At 50.5% G+C, this 17,559-nt stretch overlaps 2 protein-coding genes across 2 annotated transcripts in view; one reads left to right on the top strand and one right to left on the bottom strand.

The window, feature by feature from the left end:
* Positions 1 to 17,559, top strand: part of ELP4 (elongator acetyltransferase complex subunit 4) — a 177,382-nt gene that overhangs the window by 156,841 nt on the left and 2,982 nt on the right. The window lies entirely within an intron of this gene.
* On the bottom strand, positions 90 to 15,750 carry PAX6 (paired box 6). Its single transcript, XM_059474052.1, is given in 14 exon segments — positions 90 to 1,195; positions 2,092 to 2,242; positions 4,340 to 4,455; positions 4,625 to 4,775; positions 5,028 to 5,110; positions 5,891 to 6,049; positions 10,556 to 10,721; positions 11,273 to 11,488; positions 11,582 to 11,623; positions 12,547 to 12,677; positions 13,135 to 13,152; positions 13,155 to 13,258; positions 15,245 to 15,299; positions 15,702 to 15,750. Coding segments are annotated over 14 exon segments (1,527 nt in total). The 3' UTR covers positions 90 to 1,109.

Here is a 17,559-nt window from a genome sequence, read left to right as displayed (position 1 = left end):
CCTTACTGAAAACTGAAAATAAAATCAAAATAAAGCTTAATGAGGTTAACCTAGCACAATAACAAAATTTGCAACACCACACTATAAGGTTAAAAAGAAAATAGTATAATAAAGGAAATACAAAGGCTTTGGCATGGTTTTTACAATCAACAATGGTTAATCTTGATATGTAGTTGTGAACAACTTCAAAACACTTAAGTTTAAAACTCTTGCAAGCACTTTTAATTGATTAGGAATGAATTCTAGATGCACAAAGATGATTGGACTGTGAACAGTAGTACAACTATATCTAAGAACAATTAACTCTTGCCGACCAAAAATGAAACGTATGATGCATGAAAATGTGTATAAAACATCTATAGAATATTCTTGTCAAATATAAATGAAATTAACTTTATTATAGAAATCATTCTGGGAGATTTCTAGGGAAGACAAATACTTACATTTCGACATAAAACAAATCGGATTATATCGAAGACACAATCTACCTTTTATCTATCAAACTCTTTTCTTCATGGCAGCTCTCTCTTAACCCCTGTTTGCACATAGCTTCAGCCGTTAACAACCTTTGGAAATACCAACAGATATTTTTCTTACATAAATCTAGTGCGTGTTGTTCCAGGTTCAGTTATATGCAATGGAATGATACAAACTTGGAACATCAATCCATAATCTATGAACAGATTGGTAGAAGTATTCGATATATCTTGATAAAACTCTTAAATTCGTGGCAAAGCTTGTTGATCATGGCTTCTTTTTTTTTTTTTTCCTTTTCTTTTTTTTTTTTTTAAACAACTTCATGACCAACACAGATCAAACATCCATCCAGTCTACATTGTTCTTTTTTTGTTTTTTCATTATAACATACAAATGCCCATTTACAAATAATACACCAAAATGAATAAAAGTTTGGATACCAAAATGAAGATTTGTTCCAACTGATATAATGCCTTCAGTGTACAAAGGTCCATGTGAAAGTCTTTTCCATGTGTTACAGCATAGGGCACAGTTGCAGTACAGAAGTACTCTGAGAGCCATTCTTCCTTTATAAAATACTGCTGAACATCCAACTGTTGTCCATATAGTCATTTACGGAATTAACACATGTTTTACTGTAATCTTGGCCAGTATTGAGACATATCAGGTTCACTGCCAGGAACTTGAACTGGAACTGACACTCCAGGGGAAATGAGACCTGAAAATTGAGAGGGAAAATGGATATTTTAGTTTTTTCTATACATAGCACGATTTTTGCTTTACGGTTTCACAGATTTGAGCTTGTATTCCAGTAAACATCAAATTATTCCAGCAAACATCAAGTCTCACCGTCTACCAGCCTGTGGAACCGGGGGTTGGGGGTGTATATATTTTAGAAATTATGCCCATCTCACTGATTGTTGCTATAAATAAACTTTCACGCTTTGAGATAAATGCCAGAGCCTCTGCTCATTTGTATCAGTTGAGAATTCAGCCCAAAATACACAGAACAGTTCTATTCTTTTAAAAAGTTCCTGGATTGCTCCTGTTTCTGCTAACACTTGCCCTTTTTTACCCTGATTTGCCTTTTTTATGCATGGGCTAATATTTCTACAGGTTCCCTGCCTCTTTGATAACTTCAAACCTTTAGCAATAAATAACATCTGACACAGACACGGTAAAAATGTGCCCAGTACTGCAAACAGTTTCACATACACTTAACCTCAACACTGTGGATACCTCTGCTGCAATTTAATGCTGAAACAAATGCTGATTTAGAATTTAATTATACAGGGAAGATTTTGAGGGATGGGGGGGCTCACTGGAGAGCTTGCCTCTGTCCTGCTATTTCCACACCACCTCTGTTAATCAGCTTTCTTTCCATCTAGCCCTCCAAGAAGCAGCTTAAAAATCAGAATTTTTTTTTTTTTTTTTTTTTTTTTTTTTTTTTGCTCTAGTTTGCAAGGTTATATATATTCATCTTCTGCCCGGAGTGGCAGCAACAAATCCCAGCAGAGAGAGCTCCCCAAGCGATGGGGAGAGACGTCTCACAGCCAATGCAGTGAATTCTGATGGCTGGAGCAGACCAGGCAGGCTGGCAGGGAGGTCACTCACCTGTGGAAGTGGTGCCAGAGGTGCCCATGGGCTGGCTGTTCATGTGTGTCTGCATGTGAGGAGGGGTGTATGTATCATAGCTCCGTCCATTCACCGATGGACTGGTGGGCAGCATGCAGGAGTAGGAGGAGGTCTGGCTGGGCACCGGGGGCTGTGGGGGCAAAGCACAACGTGGTGAGTGGCCCTGCAGCTGAGGGCAGCATCACACCCTTGGGCATGGACGTGCCAGCCCTCGGACAGCAAAAAATCAGCTTCACGTTTCAAATTCAGGCACCCTGGTGTAAAGACCTATTTAGGAGACAAACAAAGCAGGCCCTTCATGGAGGCTTTTGGGCTAAAAACCAATATGGACAGTTACTGGAGCTTTTTCAGACGTGCTTGGCGAGCACATCCCTACATCCAGATGCTGGAGGTGTTACATCCCTAAACCTGAGTGCTGCCCTGCTTTATACCCATCTTCCTTTTGGAAAATGTCTCCTACCACTTGCAGCTAGAGACAGGGCCAGCATCTTACCTCCTACTTGGTGCTGCAACTAAGACAAAACTAATATTTTAGTTACCTCACGCTTGGTGCTGTCAATAAAATGTAACTAGCATTTTAGTTACCTCACACTTGGTGCTGTAAATAAAATGTCATTAACATTTTAGTCACCTCACACTTGGTGCTGTAACTAAAGCCACTCCACTGAGGCTCAGAGGCTGGTCCTGCATCTGCCAGCGTGGGGCACATACACACAGACCATGTGTGGGGCTGGGGGGACCAAGGCTCAGCAGGGGAAGCCCCCAACCCCACACACACACGTGCATCGATCCCCATCACTGATCCCCGTCCGCCACCCCAAACCTGTGCCAGCAGCATCCCAGAACAGACATCTCCATTTACCTCAACTCCAAGCCCTAAACCCCAATGTGCCAGGGGGGACAGCAGCTGCGGCAGGGGCTGAGGGATGGCACAGTGCTGGGGAGGGACCAAGCAGAGCCTTCTCCTGCTCCAGGCTGCCGGGTGAGTGCTGACCAGCACAGCCAGGGAATGGGAAGCAGGATGAGTAATTCCCACCCCGAGCACAGCAGACCCAACACATCTGCACACATTTCCCGCCTGCACACCCCTGCCACAAACCAGCAGCCCTCACTGAGAGCCCCATTTGCTCTGGGAGAGCACACAACGCTCCGTGCGCCCGCAGAGAGATCCCTCCGACCCGCCTGGCTGCCCTGCCACGCTGACCACGCAGGCAGCGCTTTCCAGCCAGCCTCACACGTGCTGTGTCCCTGCCCAGGTGCCCAGTGGTGGACCAGGGGCCTCCTGCTTTCCCAAGGGTCCCCTCCTGGATCAGCCTTTTGATCTTTTGTCATCTGCTGCCAGCCCTGCTGCCGGGGACGGCGCCGCCGGCCTCGCGCGTCACGGAGCAGCGACCCGGCCAGCGCCGCTTCTTTCCACAGACTTGCGAGACTCTAACTTTATTTGGTTAATTTTGGTCCAGCAATTAGTAACATGGTAATTGCCGCAGCGAAGGAGTCAGGCTCTCTAATCTGCTCGCCTGTCTCTAGCAGTGGTCAATGCTGTGTGGCTCAGACAAAGCTGTAAAACTCCCGTAATTGGCCAGCACCTTCCTAGGCCAACCCCACCATTAAAAAAGGAGGAATTTTGCATCTGAAAGGTCTATAGAAACAGACCCCAAAGGAATAGATTTCTTCCTAACCCAGCTGGTGATCAGCTAATGCTTTCAGGCATGAGGATTGACAGCTCTTGCAATTCTGGCTTAGCTGGCATAACCACTGATGCTAATCACATCCTTCCCTCTCTCAGGTGTTCCTAATGTGCCTCTGCCACGTTACCTACATCCAGAAGGTCAGATCCCTCCAGCAGCTTATTCAAGCAGCAATTTCCACAATATGGCATCAGCAAGTTCCAGAGGTTAACCACATTTTTCCCCCCCAAACAGCATTTTTTTTTTAATCCCAGATTTGTTGCCTTGCAAATCTGAGGACTTTTCTCTTTGGAAACCTGAGAAAAGTGCTTGTTGAGCACCACATCTTTCAGTGCCCTTTTGCTTTCTCATTCCCCCAAACAGAGCATCTGAAAAGATGCCAAGGGAGTTGTTGGGTGCAGCTTTCCCTGCAGCACGGTTTGGGTCTGGTCTGTAATCCCTTGTGGCACAGAGGAAGGGTCCCCACCCACACTCCCACACAGCCCAAGGGCTGCTGAGTGCCCAGGGAGTGCTGTGCCCTGGCGTGGCACTGGACTCACTTGCATAGGCAGGTTGTTGGCCATGGTGAAGCTGGGCATGGGCGGCAGCGCGCTGTACGTGTTCGTGAGCGCCGTGTCCGTCCTGCCCAACATGGAACCTGATGTGAAAGAGGAAACTATAATAGAATAGACAGATAGATGGACACATTAGTTTAACCACAATTACAACTGGCAGCACAGCCTCAGAGTCTCATTGGCCCAGAGGATGGATGGATGGATGGATGGATGGATGGATGGATGGATGGATGGATGGATGGATGGAGATGAGTGTGTTGGGGGCATTACCGGGGGTGGTTGGTTGTGGGATCGGCTGGTAAACGCTTGTGCTGAAACTACTACTGATGGGAATGTGGCTGGGAGTGTTGCTGGCTTGTCTTCGCTGGTTCCTCAGCTTCTCTTCCCTTCTCCACTTGGCCCTTCTGTTGGAAAACCACACCTGGAAACACAGCATTTGAGAGATGTGAGTGACCTTACAAGGAACAGAGGCACAGGGCCTCCCCCAGGCAGCCCAAGAGCAAAGCAGCAGGGGAAAGCAAAGCCAGCTGCTGCTATTTTCCTGAAAGAGGGGTATGGGCAAATATCTGATCATTAATATGGCTTGCCCCATGCTTTGAGAAGCCAGGAGTAACAAAATCAGAGTAGTAATAGTAAAAATAATAACAGTCACAATTGCAGAGCAAATCAGTACCTGTATCCTTGCTTCAGGCAGGTCTATTTTAGCAGCTAGTCTCTCTCTTGCAAACACATCAGGATAGTGGGTCCTCTCAAATTCTGCAGAAGGAAATATTCTTGCATTAGCTGCAGAGTTGATGTGGCTGACTGTAAAACCAGAGCTGTTCCTGCACTGCCTGTGCTCTGAATGCTCCTAAGAAGCATCACTGTAAGGGCAAAGCTGAGCTTTCTGCCTGTGCGTTAGCGAGGAGGACGCCTTGCCTGCTGGGGAGCATTGCCATGGGGATGGGCAGGCTTGGGTGCAGTGCTGCATCTCTCAAGAAGCAGCCAGGGCTTCTGCCTCCACCGAGGGGGTCCCCAAGGCAGCTGTGACCCTGTCACCAAGAAGCGAAATGGCACGTCGCCGGATAGCAGCGCAAAACCAGGACAAAGCTCCGCGGCGGGTCAGGGGCGAGGTGCGCCCAGGCCGGCCAGGGAAAAGGGCACCTGCTCCCAGCCCCGGGCTCTGGGGATGGGCAGTGAGGTGGGGGCAGGCGTGGAGGGCTCTGCCAGCCCCCTGCCTGCCCTCGCCTCCCCAGCAATGCAGCACAGAGGATGAGAGGAGAGTTATCCCACCGAGAGAATCCCGGGGTGCAGCATCGGTGGGATGCCCGCCCTGAACACCTCGCCTTTGAAAACCATTGTAACAGCTTTGCAGGGCACACCACGGCCAGCGATGAATAATTGTGAATAAAAGAGCACAGAGGGAGCCCCAGAGTTTAAATATGTACATATATATATATAAGGCACAGGAATGGCTGTGGTAACATTCGGCTGGTAATGTAGGCAGGGCACATTTTGTTTTCTCTCCTGCTTCAGCCATAGAAAAATGTCACTCACCTTTCTCAAGGGCTTCGATTTGCTCTTGGGTAAAGGATGTCCTATTTCTCTGCAGCTTCCTTTTCAGCTGGAGTCTCATTTGGGCCTCGTCTGAGTCTTCTCCATTAGAGCTGATGGAGTTAGTGTTTTCCCCTCCTCCCTCCTGTTGCGGACAGCCATCTGTGGAACCGAGAGAGTCGGAAAGTGAAATGCAGGTACTCGTGTTTGAAGATCCCTATCAGGGAAATAATGCAACTGGAAACGAGTTCAGCCATGTTTGCTGACACCCTCCCTTGAAAATGTCTCGGGTATCAAAGCAACGCGGCGCTAATGGCACAGGTAACACGGAAACATTTCTGTTTCCAGCCTTACGTAAACATCGGAGATGAGGAATTACCATCACCTGGTCTTAATTTCATTTTGTTTTCCCTCTGGAATAAAACTTGCATAAAAATACCTTCCCCTGAAAGTGATTCTTTCCATGAATCCATGCTGGAGTGCTATGGCGGTCTCCTCCGTCTGCTGCATTTATTTACCTATTGCTATATTTAAAATAGTGATGTTCAGTATTTCAGATTATCTATAATCAGTAATTCCTATCTAATCAATTAGATGTTGATAGGTTTGCAGAAAATGCTATTAAGAAACCAAACCAAGCTTGTAATCTTTTTTAAAAAATATTTATCCAGTTTTTATTTGAATTCTGCACAGTCAATTTCATTTTAAAGGTTGTGAATTTAGAAGTGCCTGCATTGTTCTGCAGTTTTATTCAACTATTGTATGAGTGTGCATTGCCTTGACACCTATTACTGAGCACAGCTGTAATTATATCATCACCAAGAACAGGCTATAATTGCTGAAAATGGAATTTTATATTTAGATAAAAGGACTGTCCATTCTTTGTAATGTGTTGCACCAGAGAAAAGTAAGATTTCTTTTAAAATTTTAACATGTAATTTTAAAAGAAATAGTAGCGAGTTCACTAACTAGCTAAATACGCCGTTCTGCAGCTGAGCGCTTGGCATATCATTTAAGTGGTACATTTTTAATTAGGGCATTTCCACCACTTTTAATGCAATTTCTGCCATTGAACAGGGGAAAGTTTCATTGTGCCGGGCTCCCGGGCAGGGGCGGTGCGGCCCGGGGCCGGCTGCTCCTGGGGGGCTCGGCGGGCACCCCCGAACGCCGGGGCCGGAGGGACGGAGCCTGCCGGCGAGGCAGAGAAGTCCTTGTCCTAAATGAACTCTCCCTCTCCTTTCAAAGCATATTTTTCGAAGCGTTTTTGATGTCGCATAAAGAGGGAGCCCGGGTGAGGGACGCATGGGCTACTTATGCTAATTCCCTTGAAAAGTTACGCCAAAAATAAATAGCGACACTCCCGCGACATCCTTTAAATATTGTGGGAAATCAACTTTAAAGTAATATCATTTATAATCGGCGAACAATGGCCCCGGTCTTCAAAGCTCGGGGGGAATTGTGACAGGATCTGGTGGGACCCTTTCAACCACTTTGAAATGTTTTAAAACCCGAACTTTCTCCTCCATTTAAACACGGGGATTCAGCGGCCGTGGTCACCATATGGGCGGCCGCAGCCCCATTGAGGCGGCCGGCGGCGGGTGAATAGCGGGGGGGCGGGGGGAGCCGCTTTTCAGGGCACACAAAGCCCCGGGCCCGGGGACGGCCGCCGCGGCGGGGCAGCGCCCTGCCAAGCGCGGGTGGCAGCGCCGGGGGCCGCGCCCGCCCGCGGAGGGGCCGCGCTCACCTCCGCCACCGCCCTCATCCATCACTGTCCGCTCGGGCCGCGCCCGCAGCGCCCGGGGCCGGGGGGGCGCCCGGGGGGATGGACGCGGCCCCCCGAGCCGGGAGGGGGACGGGGGGAGCCCACCGGGCAGCCCCCGAAACGGGCGGCCCCGATGCAAAGTTTTGAGGCTGTGCTTATCCGCCACCCCGTCTCGGCGCGCTCCCCGGCTCCCCAAAGCCTTTCGGGCAACCTAAAGTTACACCCAAACTCACTTGTGGTCATTTCCAAGCCCGTCCCCCCAAAAAATCTTTCGGCCAACCTAAGGTTTCGCCTAAACTCGCTTATGGTCATTTCTAACCCTTTCAGCCAATCTAACGTTTCACCTAAACCAGTTTATGGTCATTTCCAATCCTGTTCCCCCAAAATCTTTCAGCCAATCTAACGTTTCACCTAAACCAGTTTATGGTCATTTCCAATCCTCCCGACCCCCCAAAAATCTTTTGGCCAACGTCTCACCTAAACTCACTTATGATCATTTCCAACCCCATCCCCCCAAAATCATTCGGCCAACCTAAAGTCTCACCTAAACTCGCTTATGGTCATTTCCAACACCGTCCCCCAAAAAATCGTTCAGCCAACCTAAGGTTTCACCTAAACTTGCTTATGGTCATTTCCAACACCGTCTCCCAAAAAATCGTTCAGCCAACCTAAGGTTTCACCTAAACTTGCTTATGGTCATTTCCAACCCGGTCCCCCCAAACATCTTTTGGTCAGCCTAAAGTCTCACCTAAACTCGCTTATGGTCATTTCCAACCCCGTCCCGGACAATTAAGATATCTTCTTTTTAGACACACACCCCTTCTTTTCTTTCTTTTTTTTTTTTTCTTTGAGTTTTGGTTGTTTGGTTGTTTTTTTGTTTTTTTTTAAAGCCCCTAAAAGAAGCTATCTCAATAGGGCTGTTCCACCTTCCAGACCTAATCCGTAAGAAAGCAAGTGAATGTCCGTCCCTATTATCCTATAGCCAGACCATCTGACGCTGGGTATAGGATTTGTTTCCTGAAAAAAAAAAAAAAAAAAAAAGAAAAAAAAAGACTCTGGGAAATAAAATCATTCCTTAGTTTCTTAGTGTCTTAATCAGTGAGGCGGAAAACAAGCAAAAAAAGATAGCAAACCAATTGCAGCACCTCTCAGCTATAGAGCCGGGATCAAAACATTGTAGCATCTGTTGAAAGAGAAAGTGTCTAAATCCTATAGAAGGCTTTAGTCTTATAAGAGAGGGAGGGGAGAAAAAAAGATAAGAAACAGTGTCTCGGTGATCCCTAAAACCACTAAATCACTGGAGAATTTCTCCCGGATAGAGATGTCTCTTTTTGTTCTGTCAGCCCTCATGTATCCATTATTTTATTCACTGCTGCATGGCGTTTATCAGATTGAGACCATATTTGTACCCCTCTGAGACCTAACCTCGCCTTATGCTTTTTGAGTAATGGACTCTTAAAATCCAGCAACATACCCCTGGCTAGGGAAAAACATTAGAGGGAGCATGAATATTCCAGAGGAAATCCATTTTATTAATTTTAATTTCGCCGTGCGGATGTTTTAAGTGCCTGCCTGCCTCCCCCTCGCACACCCGCGGCCCGAGCCCTGCCCTGCCTCGTGCGCGGGTTTCGGACAGGGCTCCCGCGGTCTCCCGCGGAAACTGCGCTGCTCCCCGCGCCACGGAAGGGTCCCCAAAGAGCCCCCGGCCCCCGCAGGTCCCACCCCGGGCACAGCGGGCTCTGCCGCCCAGGTGTGCCCGCTCCGCACCCGCGCAGCGCTCTGCGGCGGGGAGCCCGACATTTCTCCTTTTGAGCGCCTTTCCTAAGGGCAGACAAATAAACACAAACGCCCAAGAGCTCGCTGGCCGGAGGGAGCCGCGGAGGGAGGGCGCGCTGCCCCGCTCCGCGCTCCGCAGCGCGGCTGCGGCACCGGGCACGGCCGGGCCCCGCAGGTAAGGGCGAGGCCAGGGCGGCCCCGGCTCCTGGGGTGGACATCGGGCCCGCAACAAAACGCCAAAAGAAAACCCCGCAACCGAACAACAAAAAAACACCGAAGCGGGGGTGGGGGGAAGCGAGGGCTCCGCTCTATCTTTCTAGTGTCCTTCATAGACTGTTTTCTTCTCTTAAAACTGACATGTCTAATTGGCAAGCGGTGCCATATCGTGTCCAGAGGTCTCCTGTGGAACATTTCTACAGCTGTCTCCTTCAACTAGACGCTTATTCATGTCGCCTTAATGAGAAACAAAACGATCTCTAATGAGCAATTACATAGCGACAGAATTGTTCCCATAACAAATTCTTGCGTGTGACAGAAACATCCTTTGTACCAGATATTCCGCACACTGTTACCGATTTTTTTTTTCCTTGCGGGGTGAAAACAAAAAGCAGGTTGTTGTATATAGACACCTCTTCTAAAGGAATGACCAGAGCCAGGGAGAGCCGAGCCTCAACAGAGCCCGCATTCAAAAAGAAGCCATTAACCATCTTAAGTATGTAACGTAACATCCCATTATCCTTCATATTATCCCCTTGTCATTCCTACAACAAATACCTATTAATCTTCAGGATAAACAGTTTCCTATATTTACAAAGTTGTTTCGGGTCCATTGAGGAGGAATTACAATCAGCCCTACGGAGATAGCTCCCGATGGCCCCGGCTTTGGGGAGAGACCCCGGCTCGGGCAGGGATGGGCAGCCCCAATTAGCGGGCGATGGGCGAGGCTCAGGCTCAGCCCCGCATGCCGCCAGGCTGCCGGCACCGCGGATGCTGCTGGGCTGCCCCTGCCCACCGAGGGACGCCCACCGCTCCGCACCCACCGGGGCAGGGGCAAGGCGGACCCATCTCCGCCGAACCGAGCCGAACCGAGCCGCCCCGGGCTGGGGAGCGGCCGCCGCGCTGTGCCTTACCTTGAGCGGGCTGCCCGGGTACCGAGGTGCCGGGATACCAGCCGGGCCGGGTGCCCCAGGTCCCCGTCTGCCCGTTCAGCATCCTTAGCTTGTCGTACATCCCGTCGGCACCCATCTGTTGCTTTTCGCTAGCCAGGTTGCGTAGGACTCTGTTTATCGACGACACCTGGAAGGCAAAGGACAGGAAAGGCAATGGTAGTGCGGTAGCGCGCTCCCCGCCAGGCACCCGCGCAACCCCCGCGTCCCCCCGCGCAGCGGGCGGCTCGACCTGGGCGCAAGTCAAGGCTTCCCTGAGCCGTCCCCGCCGCCCCGGCTCGCTCACTGCTGGTGGTGGTGGTGCAAACAAACAAACAAACCACGGGGGAGGGGGGGAAGAAGGGAAAAAAAAAAAAAAAAAAAAAGCAAAGGGAAAAAAAAAAAGCAGCGCCCCAAACCCAACCCTGCAAAACCAGAGTGATGGCTCCGACTGATGCTTGCAGTCCTGAGGCGCCAGGCACAGGGGTGACCCGCATATTGGTTTTTTTTTTTATTTTTTTTTTCCCCCTCCTTAAAGGCATTTGTCAGATTCTGTATGAAAAAATGCGTCTGACCCTGCCACATGCAAATGATGTGAACCTGCTATCCTCTCTTCTGATACCAAAACAAAGGAAGCAGAGGCTCGCTACGGCTACCCAGCATTGTACACGGCACACAGGAAGGTTTTTTTCATGAACTTACACTGGGTATATTATCGTTGGTACAGACCCCCTCTGATAGTAATCTGTCTCGAATCTCCCACGCAAAGATGGAGGGGCACTCTCGTTTATACTGCGCTATTTTGCTTACAACTTCTGGAGTCGCTACTCTCGGTTTACTACCTCCGATTGCCCTGGGTCTGATGGAGCCAGTTTCGTAATACCTGCCCAAAATTTTACTCACACATCCATTCGACACCTGGATAGGGAAGCGGACAGAAAATCACATTATTAATAATTTCAAGACAAAAATAAAATTGTTTAAGTATGCATTAAACAATGACAAGCTTACGTTTTGATTGTCCAGCACTTGGACTTTTGCATCTGCATGGGTCTATAACACAAAAATATACCTTAAATGGTATGAGAACTTACTTAGAGAGTCTTTTTTTTTTTTCTTAAAAAAAAATTACATTCGTGGCCCTACCCTCTACAAAAGTGATACTTTAAAAACATTTGGAAGGAAAAAAATATCATCTGGTCAAAACGTAATTCTCTTAGTATCAAGGTTAAAATATGCCTTAAATGCGAACAATAGGTAAACCAGACTAGTCTCCATCCTTCTCACTGCTCTTAGCCAAAGGACTTGAGGGGGAAGGGGTGAGTGAAGGGTTTTCAAGATCTACATTTACAAAATACCCCTGAACTGCGCCAGATTGCGGGAATGTCCGTAAGGACAGATTCCGGGCTAAAGCGGCGTGGCTTTGAAGGGGGTTCTTTTATCTCTCTGTCTTTTTTTTAGGTTTTTTTTTTTTTTTTAGGTATTGTTTTGCTTTTTGGAAGAAAAAAAAAAAAAGGTAAAAATTAAAAAAAAAAATAAAAAACCAAAAACCAAAACGAGTAAGCCACGCCAAATGCATACAGATATCACAAAATCATAAGTAAATACGGGGTGGGGGGGTACGGAGGAAAGGAGAGGAAACTGAAATTATGCCGAGCCGTATAATTCAGTTTATTACAGCCAACTAACTGTAAACGACAGTGCAGGTTATCACCGGATGGAAATAAGGGGGAACGAAAAGCGAAAAAACTGCGATACTTGAAAAGGCATATATATATCTCTCTATATATACGCATCGGAAGGTCTATTTGCAGCAAGAACCGAGCGGATGGATCGCTTTATTAGGCTGGAAGGCGGGTGGTGGTGGTGGCGGTGGGTGGGTGTGGGGGGGTCGCAGCAGCGCCCGGCGGTGACACAGCGGCGCTGGAGCGGAGCGGACGGAGCGGTGGGAGCGCGGGGGGCGCCGCCGCCTTCACCTGCAGGATCCGGGAGATGTCGCAGGGCCGGGCGCCGCTGTGAGCGAGTTCCACGATCTTCTGCCGCGTGGAGTCGGGCAGCGGCCTCCCGTTGACGAACACCCCGCCGAGCTGGTTCACGCCGCTGTGACCTGCGGGAAGCACAGCGCCCACCATAGCACCCTGCGCTGCCCGTGCCCGTGCCCGAGCCGCGCAGCCCCCGCCGGGGCGGCACCGAGCGCGTCCCTGCCCGCCGCTCCCCGCCGGGTCCCGCCGCCATCCTCGCCCTCCGCGCCTCCCAAACCGCGGCCGCGGCGCGCTGCCCGTCTGCGAAACCCGCCGCGGCCACAAACCCCCGAAACCCAGCCCGAAAGCCCAGAAATATTCCTGATCTGATCGCCTTGGGTTGCTCCTCTGCATTGCCGTTTTTCCTTTTTTCCTTTTTCTTTCTTTCTTTTTTTTTTTTTTTAATCCTCCACCCCGCCGGAAAAAAAAAAAAAAATAAAATAAAAGCCCAAAGCCCAAGCCCAAGCGAGCCTGCCTGCATCCGCACAGCCGCAGCTCGCTTCGCCAAAAGCAAATCGAGAGGCTGCCTCGCCAGTGCCCAACCTGAAGCTCCAGGCTTTGAGGGTCTCCCTGGAGAAGCTCTGCTCTACGCGCTCTCCGCTCTCCTCTCTTTGGAGCCTCCTGATAAATTGACTCCAAGAGCCCAGGCTTCTTAGCAATAAATAAGCTCCAAATATAGAAGAGGGGGAAAATATGATGAGCCTCTCTGACATTTGTCTTTAAAATAAAACTAGCTGCACGTCAAGTTTGAGCTTAATTTCTGGAAATAGGCGGAAGTCGCCCCGGATCATGCATGGAAGGCTAATTGAAAAGATCAGTTGGAGCACTTGTGGCAGGCGTGTCACTTTATGACAGTACTCTGCTTTTGAAAATTGCATCGTCACGACAAATAGTAGCATGATAAAACGACCCTTTCTGTCCGCATTTGGATATCACTCAGACTAGATTGAACTCTACTCGCTCTCCCTCCGAGGGAGGCTGCGGTTCGCGGTAGCCGGGGGCTCTGAGCGGACACACCGAGGGGGCGCGCTCCCCGCGCAATGGATTCGAAGTGACATCGGGGCTGGGGAATTTGCCGCCCCGGCCCAGCAGCGCGGCCGGAGCTGCGACCTGCGCTTCCCAGCATCCCGCATCCATCCCTCCATCCCTCCCTCCATCCCTCCCTCCCTCTCTCCCGGGGCGGGATGATGCGCGCCCGGGGGCGCAGTCCCGCGGCTGCTCCCCCCCTGCGCTCTCAGCCCCTGATCCCCGCGAATTCGTGCGGGGGAGACCCTCGCCGACATTAAAAAAAAAAAAAAAAAAAAAGGCAGCGGGGAAAGCAAAATCAAAGTTTCACTTAAAAGGTTAAGCCTTAATCATTATATAATTTCCCTGGAGAGCGGTGTAGATCTCGCCCAGTGGCAATGATTATGCGCCTTGTATTCTATTGCTAGTCATCTAATAGGAAAACATATGGTGTCAATTTGGATGCTCTGCACCATATACACCCAGGAGTTATTAACACAAAGCCCGAAGAGCCCGCCGCGACCTTTAAACAAAATAAAGGCTTCACCCGAATGATATCTTTTCTGCGTTTTGCAGTGGCGATCCCAAACGGCCGAGTGAAGGCATCCCCCATTACCATAAACCCTCGGCACGCCACGGCCAAGGGCAGCGGCCGCCGTCCTTGCGAGGCGCAGGTAAAACCCTCCCGGGCTGCCCGGGCTCCGTTTTGGCTCGCGATAAATGAAATTGCATCGCACGCACACGCACGCAGCAGCCCCGGCAGATAAATAAGGGCAAAACCGCCACAAAGTAACATCGAAGCAGACCAAATTAAAACATAAATAAATAAATAAATAAAGGGAAAAGGGGAAAAAAAAAAAAAAAAAAGGGAAAAGAGAAAAAAAAAAGCGCTTCACTCAAGGGATGTCTGAGAAATCCCTAAAACCTCTGCTTTTCCAGATGCACGACTCATTAATGGGTTTCAGGGTGGGATGATGAAGGGGTCCCGGAGCCACGCGTCCCCTGTCAGGGTCCAGAGGAGCTCCGCGCTCCGCGCAAGGGCCGCGCAGCCCGACCTGCGCTCCTCGCCGCCGCTACGCGCGCAGAACCAGAGGGCCCGCGGGGCGCGGAGCCCACCCCGCGGAGGATCCGCGTCCCGAGGAGACGAGGCCTAGCCCGGAGCGGCTGGGACCTGCCCGGCAGCCCCTCCGAGCCCCGCGCAAAGAGCGGCCGCCACACCCGGCTCGGTGCCCGCGCTGTCCCCTCTGAGAGGCACACAGGCCTACCCACGAGGTCCTAAACAACAACAGCAACCACAACAACAACAACAACACAAAAAGCCCCCACCCCCCAAAAAAACCCCAAAAATTAACAGGCCACAGAGACATCGGGAAGCGCGCAAACCCAAAGGTGGCGAGGAGCCGCACCTAACGCGGAGCGGCTTTTTCCTGCCCAGCTCGCAGGGCAGCCAAGGCAGGGATGCGGGCAGGTGCTGGGCCTGGCGCGGCGGCCCCAGAGCCGTGACAGCGCTGCCGGGCCCGGCCCCGCCGCCCCCGGGCTAGCCGAGCCCCGACGGGGCGGGCGCGCAGGGCCCCGCTGCCCGCGGAGCCGCCTCCCAACCCGGCCCGGCCGGAGCCCTCCGCCCGCTGCGCTGCCCGCAGGCACTTACTGTTCTGCATGGTGGGCTGAGAGAGCAGAATCCCACGGGGGTCGCCTATAGCAGTCTAGCAGTGACAAAATAGGCGTTAATCAGGGCAGGCAATGCACACGGGTTAAGCTGCAGAGAGGCTAACATCGCACCGGATAACTTTGTTATCCTTAGGCATCTTCCCCCTCCCGCCCCCGGTTCGTTTAGGGATTTGGGGGCTTTAATACCTCAAGGCAAAATAAGAAAAAAAAAAAAAAAAAAAAAGAAAAAAGAAAAAAAAAAGAAAAAAAAAGTTCATATGTATCCCTAACTCGCGGGGGGAAAAAAATTTAAGAAAAGCAGCCCGCCAAGTGGTTTCTCGTTTTAATTGCATGCAGGTGGCGTACTGCCTCGTCGTTAGAGCTCTTCGCTGAGGTGGTGTATTAAGTGGAGCGACAACAATCACAAAGAGAGTCCGAAGTCATGTTTTAAAACTTGCCTGAAAGCGGGGTGGACTGTCCTCTCATACAATTTAGGGACTCGCACATCTGCGTGTCACTAGTTAAAGTCTTCCCTCTAGGACAAAGCAGAAGAAGTACATTAAGAAGCGTGCGGCGGCGCCGGGAAGGTGCGCGGGCGCTGCGCGGGCGCTGCGCGGGGGGGACACGGCGGGGGGAACCTTCCGCCGCTGCCTGCGTGCTGCGAGCGGGGCTCCGTTTTTACCTCCGGGTATTTCCTCGAGTTTGGTTGTTTTGCTTTGGTTTTTTGGAATTTTTTTAAATTTGTTTTGTTTTTGTTTTGGTTGTTTTTTTTTTTTTGTTTTTTTTCCCCCTTTCCGCGCGGCGCTCGCAACTTTTTCTCCCCCAAACTCCCCGTCTTGTGATTAACTTCTTTTTTGGTCTTTAGATCTTCCCCTTTTTCACTGTACTGTGACACACGCTGTCTACCTCGCCTCACTGCCTTAAAAAGTAAGAACAGGAGGGGGTGAGAACTGTTAAACAAAGCCTACAGAAAGCGAACAATGGCCTCCATTCTGCTCCTCTACCCAAACCCCGAGTGCAGAAACCCAGGCTCCTTAACCGGCCGCGCAGCTTCCCAACTCAACGGACCAACAACCCTCCAACTTACAAAGAGCAGAGAAACAAGCCCCTTCTCCCTTCATTAGTGCCTGCCTTGACCCAGCGCCTGGACAGTCCCCAGCGCCTTCCCCCCCGCTCCCTCCCTCCCTCCCTCCTTCCACTGCTCCCTCTCTCCTCCTCTCGCCACCTTCCTTCCTTCTTCCTTCCTTCCTTCCCTCTCCCACCCCCTCCCGCTGCCAGCCCCCGGCCCACTTATTTATTTATTTATGCGTCCCCGCGTATTTATTTGAAATCGTCGCGGGTGAAAATGGAAAAGTAATTTCTCGTTATAAATATCTGGCGGTAATTGTGTTACTGGTGCGAGTTGTTAGGGGTTGTAAAAAGATACAACAGCTCAGTGGGGTGCTCAATTGGGGAGGGACAATTACAATAAAGAGCCCATTCAAGGGGGTTGCTAAAAAAAAAGGAGGTAAAATAATGAAATAGTCGCAGCCTTCATTTTCTCTCCCTTTTTTTTTCGCCTAAAAATACTCATTCTCTTTCTTTTGCGCCTATAATGAATATTAATTTTACTCTTCCTGCATATGATGGAGAAATCAAAGAGGCACGTTTCCCCATTCAGGACCAGCCACGGTATAATTTATTAAGTAGCTTTTAGTAATCTCAAATCCATAAAAATAAACATCAAACAAGCACTTTCTCGCAGCGTGAAGACTTTAGCTGGTAAATATTTACTGCTCTTTGGAGAGCTACCTGATTAGCAGCAGAGCAAGCTTCGCTGCTCACTCCAGAGGAGACGCGGGGATATCTCCTTCAGCCGAGCTGAGCGCGGAGCCATCCCTTTAACACACCGAACACGTCTGCACGGGCACACACCGAGCGGCGAACCCACCGCCCCACGCACCATTTCCCCCCGCATTTCACGCAAAAATCCCAAACGCGGGGCCTACGGGGCCAGAGGAGCCATCCCAAAAGGCAGCGGCAAAACTTGCAGCTCCCAGCCCTGCCCGCACGCACCTCGCCAATGACACCGAGAGGGTCTGAGAGAAAAGAACCGGGGGGAGACAAAAATAAAAAGCCGCGGAACAAAACAAACCCAAACACAGCCGAGAGCGGTTTAGAATAGAGGGAGAGGGTAACCGAGGTCTGCAGCAAGGTAAGAGGGGCGAGGAACTGCGTGTGTTTGCTCGCCACCGCCTCCAGCAGCGGCCCCGGGCAGGCCCCGCACGGCCGGCGAGGCACCGGCTCCTCCCGCGGCAGCCCCGGAGCCCCGGTGCG

Source organism: Ammospiza nelsoni, chromosome 6 (genome assembly GCF_027579445.1).
Source record: "Ammospiza nelsoni isolate bAmmNel1 chromosome 6, bAmmNel1.pri, whole genome shotgun sequence".
Lineage (NCBI taxonomy): Eukaryota > Metazoa > Chordata > Aves > Passeriformes > Passerellidae > Ammospiza > Ammospiza nelsoni.
This window is presented reverse-complemented; position numbering and strand designations above follow the sequence as displayed.